The 6569-nt window shown below is 35.4% G+C and overlaps 1 protein-coding gene across 1 annotated transcript; it reads left to right on the forward strand.

The window, feature by feature from the left end:
* The first annotated feature begins 3870 nt into the window (after positions 1-3870).
* Positions 3871-5500, forward strand: LOC136802472 (uncharacterized). Its single transcript, XM_067059202.1, has 2 exons — positions 3871-4173; positions 5071-5500. The coding sequence occupies exons 1-2, from the start codon at positions 3952-3954 to the stop codon at positions 5278-5280; spliced, it is 432 nt and encodes a 143-aa protein (XP_066915303.1). The 5' UTR covers positions 3871-3951; the 3' UTR covers positions 5281-5500.
* Positions 5501-6569: the final 1069 nt, after the last annotated feature.

The following is a 6569-nucleotide window of genomic DNA, read 5'->3' on the forward strand; positions in this document are numbered from 1 at the left end:
TAATAATAATAGTACGGGATTTAGTTTGTATAAACGACTGGAAGAATCCGGTGTTCCAGCTTTATAGATACAGGGGCTAGCTACGCAGAAACTTGCGTAGCGAGAAAACAATTTATCAAGCAACAACAAACTCTCAAAACGAAATCAACTCAAATGAAAAACTTTCAATACACAAATCCACACATATTTTTTTCTCAAGAAATATTTTGAGCAGGAAAAAATTATAATCGCAAATATTGACACTTTTCTTTTGTTTGGAGTTACACGTTTTTTTTTTATATAAGGAACACGTTTATAAGGAACTCGAGGCTGAAAATGGTTCAAAAAATAAGGAATTGTTAAGGAACTGCTCAGGCTGAGAATAAGTGGATTTGAAAATAATGTACCCTATTGGGACTAATTTGACCAAATTTTGATCTTTCAAGGGGCAAAAAGTTCAAAATTTCCTATGTAGTAAGGAACTCGATAAGGAACTTTGAGACTGAAATTCTCTGTAAAAATAAGGAACTCCAGGCTCAGAGCAAAGTTAAGGTTCCTTATAAAAAAAAAACGTGTAGTGCACAAAGGTTTCTAGACGACTAAAATTGTTCCATTCATTACTTTTTGCTTTATTTCTACCATGGAGGTATAAAGAAAGACAGGAGAAGTATGCTATTGTAACCAAGCTCGCCCTACGATTAAAAAAGTTACGATGTATGCATGCTCATAATCTCATATATCGTGCATTTTTAATGAGCTCTTTTATCCATAGGTTAAATCTTATTGGCTCATTTAAGCTTTAGAAATTAGATGAGACGAGATTCATTGTTTCTGACATCAGTGTAAGAAAATATTTGGACTAAAAAAAGGCCTGTAAACTTGGCAATCCTTCATCAAATGATAAGATTTTTCGATCAATGTTTTCTTTCAGGTGAACTCTATTGCTTGATACTTTCCTCCAAAATTCTCCAGCGACTTTATGTCGACAAATTGAGTCTGAAATCGTGTGTGCTTATAAAGAACTTTTCATTTTCTGGCTTGAGAAAATATCTTTTCAAAACAAAATTGAACGGATAGCGAAATGGAACATAAATTTGTTTCGTGGACGAAGTTTTATCTAATTTTCGTATATTAAAAGGCTAGAATCTTCAATACTGATTATTAGAATGTTCAGAGCAAACTTGAGTTCTACTAAAAAGTCTTATTTCATCGGGCGAGCTTAGAATTTCTTTTGATACATTTTATAAAAGAAATCAAAAGACTTTAACGACCAATTACCGACACATTCAACTCCTGTTTTCTTTATACCTCTATGTTTCTACTATGTATAAATTAGTCGTCTAGCTTGCTAGACTAAGAAGTATAGGTCTGCGAATTAGACTACGTTGTCACTGACCCGGTCAGATTCGCTCTGGTGAATAACCCGGTGGAAAAATTACTAAAAATGGCCTAATTTCAAGCCCCAGTGGAAAAATGAGTGACCCCGGTCAAATTTAGTTGAAATTTTCAAACCCAGTCAAAATTTAGAAAGTTATGGCTCAAACCCAGAGAAACCTCGCACTATTCAGGTCGCCCCGGTCTAAAAATGCAGCAACAGTAAAAGGCCGGTAAACCTTCAACATTTTTTATCGTCCCTTTCGTTTAGTTTATCAACTTCACATGGTGAATTCTGTTTTAGGCTATTTGACCTTTCTTAGACCCAGAAATACGAAGAAGACTTTCTTCAGTTCGCAATTTGAAATTTTTCTGCTTTTTATGTGACCTTATTCTTGCTAGCTCTGATCTTTATAAAGCCTCTTTTATGGCAAAGAATTTAATGCAAAGTCGTTATCGTTCTTTGTTGGCGAGACAATTTAGCCACAGGCTTGTCGTCAGTGATCATCAGATAACCAGTAAATTAAACAAACTTAACGCAGCTTGTGTCTTTACTTAAGATGCCACAACCACAACTGGTTTGTTATCAACGAAATGCAATTTTCATATAACAACAAACTCATATGATCAGTGAAGTATTTCATCTCTTAAACAGCAAACTTAATGCAGCTTGTATCTTTACTTAAGATGCCACAACCACAACTGATTTGTTATCAACAAAATGCAATTTTCATATAACAACAAACTATATAAGGGGCCATCCACATAATACGTACGCACTAAGGGGGGAGAGGGGTCTTCTCAAAAGCGTATGCTTGCGTACAGGGGGAGGGGAGGGGTCAAAGGAAAATGTACGTACGCAGAGAAAAAATAGCCCGAAGAAGGTAGTTCGATTTTTGACATGGATTCATGTAGAAAACACCAAATTTGGTCATCTAGTTCCGTTATTACGGGATCTTTAGGTTTTGCCTGAAAAGGCTTATGATGAAGACATCACAAAACTTTCAATCTCTATAACTTTTGATAGAAAGATTTTCAAGGCATGTTTGATACCTTAATTTTCGTTAGCATTTCATGCTCTTTCCCCTGAAACCATCAGATTTTGAATATTTTTAAAAAAATAAATTTTTTCCCAGCCACCTGATGACGTCACCTGACAGGTGGCCAGGTAGGAAAATTTGGTGTTACTGTTTAAAATTAAGTTTTAGACCCTCTAAGGATCATCTGTGCCAAATTTCATGCTTTTATCACCATCTGAAGTATTGTTGTACTAACAGACCTTACTATGAAGTTCAAAGATTGCATAATAAAGTAATGAACGTTAGAATTTTGCACTCTCAGAAAATGATCTGCACTTTGAGGTTAAACTTTTGAACTTTTCAGTCGGATTTTCTACTTAATTTCGGAAAAATTGTCTCAGTTAATAACCTCATAGAGTATTGCAATCATCTATAAAATCATCGACCTCTAACGGAACATATTTTTGATTATCGCCAAGGACGTTCCAGTTTAGGGAATATAAACAGCAAAGTACAGAGTATGTATTGTAAGTAGCTATGTTTTCCAAGCATGCATGACTACATTCAAGTTTGCATTTATCCAGAGTATATTAAATGACCCCTGCCCTATAAGCAAATTATCCCAACCTATAAATTATACCAAGTGTCGGAGTACAAGGGTAAAAGTGAAAGGTGTACATTCAGTTACAGAGGAAATATTCATCCACATCTTTGTGGCTCTTGTTGATATCTTCGGCGTTTATATTCAATTTTTTATATTCACAATTTTTAAGGCGCAAAAAAAAGTTTTGTTATTTTTGTCAACTTTTAATTACTAAATAGTTTTATGCGTGTTTCACAGTAAACAAGTTAATGTATGATGAGTTGAGCTCCCAAATCATTTATGTCGTTATAAAAAATTGATCTGAAAACAACTAAAACACCTCTAATACAATAATAACCGGTTAGTAAGGGCTGTACTGAGAAATATTGCCCGAGGTCAAATAACGTTGCGTTGACCGAAAAAAAACCGGTCATTATTGTATTTGTTAACCGTTTCTTTAGCTTCGGTTGATTTTGAGCGCTTTATCCAGGAAAAATAGCGAAATAAAGCAAAAAAAAACAGTGGGCAACTCTGGGCAGTGTAGGCCGTCGTCATGCGAAAAGAATCAATTGCATTGCGTAAAAAGTCGTGTAGCCCACTTCGAAAAAGTAACCGGTTAACAATGTATAATAATATTCACCAAGGGATTTTCGGCTTTTCAAATTTAAATTGATGTTTTCTATTAAAGATTATAAAAAATGATAGCTAATGATCCATAGCAAACTTGGAGCGACTTTTCACTGAAGCGTACATCAAAATCGTTTTCGCTGCTTCTAGATTAGTTATAGGTTAAAACAAAGAATCAAAATAATGCCTTATTGTGTCTTTTAATTGATTTGTGATTAGAAAGCTTCGGTGTAAAGTCGTCCTTGAGGATTTGCAACACATTAAATAACAGTGTATAAAAGGAATAGCACCCATAACAAATTTAACATTAATATTCAATCTCAGCAACTGCACGGCGAAGAGAACTTCTAAAAGAAACATTCAAACAATATGTGGAACTGCAGTAAACTATTCTTATTATCTGCTGTTTTGATAGCAGTTAATTCTTACCGCATCGAAGAAAGATTGAAGTCTGATCTTGAAAACCTTGTACAAGATGTTGCAGAAATGGAAGCTTTAAAAGACGAATTTGTGGACAAAAGAGCATTAGTAGCTGAATGCAAATACTCAGGATTTCCTTGCCACAATGTGTACAGTTACGGATGTCGAGAGGTAAAAGCATTACTTTTTATTATTTTTCTCATGCCTTGACCTTTTCCGTACCAAGCTCTATTTTGGGTACTTTTTGAAATGAGCTAGGACAAACCTTAAACTTTTATATCTCCTTAAGTTTCTATATCTCCTTAAGCTTCTATATCTCCTTAAGCTCGTTGGATAACTCAGAATCTTTTTCTATCTTGCACGGCCCTTTCGGGACCAGGGTGGTGTGGTGGGGGACGGTTCTTTTTAATAAAGTCAGGCCGCACGCAGCCCTGACTTACTTGAGGGCAAACTACCCAATAAATGCGGCTTCAAATTAATCCTCTTTAAATTCTATTAGCTAGAGGACAGGATCTAGTGATTGATTCAAGTGCTGTTTTTTTGTTCACTCAATGTCAAAATATGGCCAACCACGTTTTTTGATTTTGATATAGTGGCTCGAAAATGGAATCCTCGGCTAAAATTAATCTTCGTCGCTGGACTTTATTTCTCGACTAAGAAAAACGTCAAATTTACGAACAAAGAAATGTGAACAAGAAGTTTTGCGAAATTTTATTGGCTTTTTTATCAACTGCTGTCGAAACGACTGCTACAACCATTTCAACTTTTTCATCGGATTTATAAAAAAAGAAGTAGCGCAGGGTCCATGCTAAAGATCTCAAAAAGTGCGAATTTTTACCAAATTTGGGCATTATTTTGACTTTCAAAGTCGAATCTCGTCCAGAACTGCAGAAGACTAAATTTCAAAATCTTTTGTATTGCAACTGAATGCGCATTTTATATGCATCAACTCAGGCCAAAAATCAAGATTCCAAGATATCGGTTTTTTTTATAACCATGCTGAACTCAATTATTTGCCACTATTTTAAATTAAAAATGATTTGAAATGTGTTTTTTATCTTTTTTTAGGGAGTTTGTTGGCGTCAGTGTTATTCGAATACAAAGACTTGGTGCATTTTGAAAGACAAACTTATCAGAGGAGGGCAGGTACGATTATCATGCAACACACATGCAGATTGCAAGAGTGAACAAAACAGACGTATATTGGGAGGTGCTGCCAAGAACATCTGTGAGAAGAAAAGCTGGTCAGAGTTGGATTGCCAAACATCTCTTCCTTAAGAAGGAAGTTATCCCAATGTTACTTCGAGTTCACACATTTTTTTATATTTCGTATAAATTATATTTCGTATAAATTTCATTAAATTTGGCGAGGATTTAATTTGGCGAATTCTGGAAAAAATCGCCAAATTCGCCAAATTTAATCCCCGCCAAAATTTATCCACTTAAGGTATATTCCGAGTAATCATATTTAGTCAATATATTAAGATGAAGAGTGCAACTCTTGCTGTCTCACATTTATTTTAAGGTAAGCCCCTTAGCTAAATAGCAATAGTCGTCTAATGCTAAACTATGGATCGAGGATCGTTAACGTTAGATTCTTATTAGCTTCTTATTCGTTTCGGACAATTCTTATATTTCGGTTATTCATTCAAAAAATAGAGTGCAAAAACATCATAGAGCTAAAGCGAGACGCATATACGCCACAAGCTAGTTTAGAACGTTGGGTGTCAGTCGAGGATCATCACTTTCCTAACCTGAGAACAGATTGTGTATTTTCTTGCCCAGTACGCTAAAGATCTAAAGATATGGGCGAAAACAATCTGACAATATTGGCCGTGTTTTTAAAGCGGGACCGCGTTCTTATGAAGAATGGGTTCGAGTGTAATTTGGACCGGGAAGGCCGTCATGGCATGAAAATGAGAAAACGACTGGTAAATAAGAATATCTATGAGACCTCTATATTTGATCTGAGACAAATAAACCTTGATTAAACATCAATAAACCAGCCGAGGCTGGAAGGTCAGCCAAAAGAGCTAAGAGGGTTAGAGAGTCAAAGGGATGAAAGGGATAATTTTGATGCGATGCGAGCAAATGTTAGATCAGCATTCGATACAATGGCAATTAGCTGCCGGTTGAAAAGTCCAGGAACTTCGCCGTTTGGGATGTTAGTTAGTCGACATAGTGTAATTAAAATTTTTGTTCATTTTAGTTAGTTATAATACATTTTTCTGTTGGGTGTAGACAATATCCATATCTGACCAAAGTGCTATACTACAAATAAATAAGAAAATAAAGATTCATGCCCAAAATAAAGATGCATGCCATAATTTTAGTGCAGAACCATTATTAGTTTTCATTACATAGAAACTGTACTTTTTTTGTTTACTTGATAAAACTCCGAGGATCGGTGCGCACTTTTGAAAATTTAATGAAGAAAACACCAGACAGAAAATAACGCCGGAATGTCCGGTGTATCGGCAGGGTCGTCTGAAGCCAAACACGTCCAAGTCCAAAAAAACACGATTGCATCCCGTCTTTATCAAATTTAGACAGTAGCTGTATGTACT

The sequence above is a fragment of the Clytia hemisphaerica genome, unplaced genomic scaffold (genome assembly GCF_902728285.1).
Source record: "Clytia hemisphaerica strain Z4C2 unplaced genomic scaffold, Clytia hemisphaerica genome assembly, whole genome shotgun sequence".
Taxonomy (NCBI): Eukaryota; Metazoa; Cnidaria; class Hydrozoa; order Leptothecata; family Clytiidae; genus Clytia; species Clytia hemisphaerica.

Bases quoted from the DNA above. Each gene is read 5' to 3' on its own strand.
- LOC136802472 (XM_067059202.1), top strand. From the start codon at position 3,952: ATGTGGAACTGCAGTAAACTATTCTTATTATCTGCTGTTTTGATAGCA. The intron at 4,174-5,070 runs GTAAAAGCATTA...ATCTTTTTTTAG, and splicing joins ACAGTTACGGATGTCGAGAG to GGAGTTTGTTGGCGTCAGTG.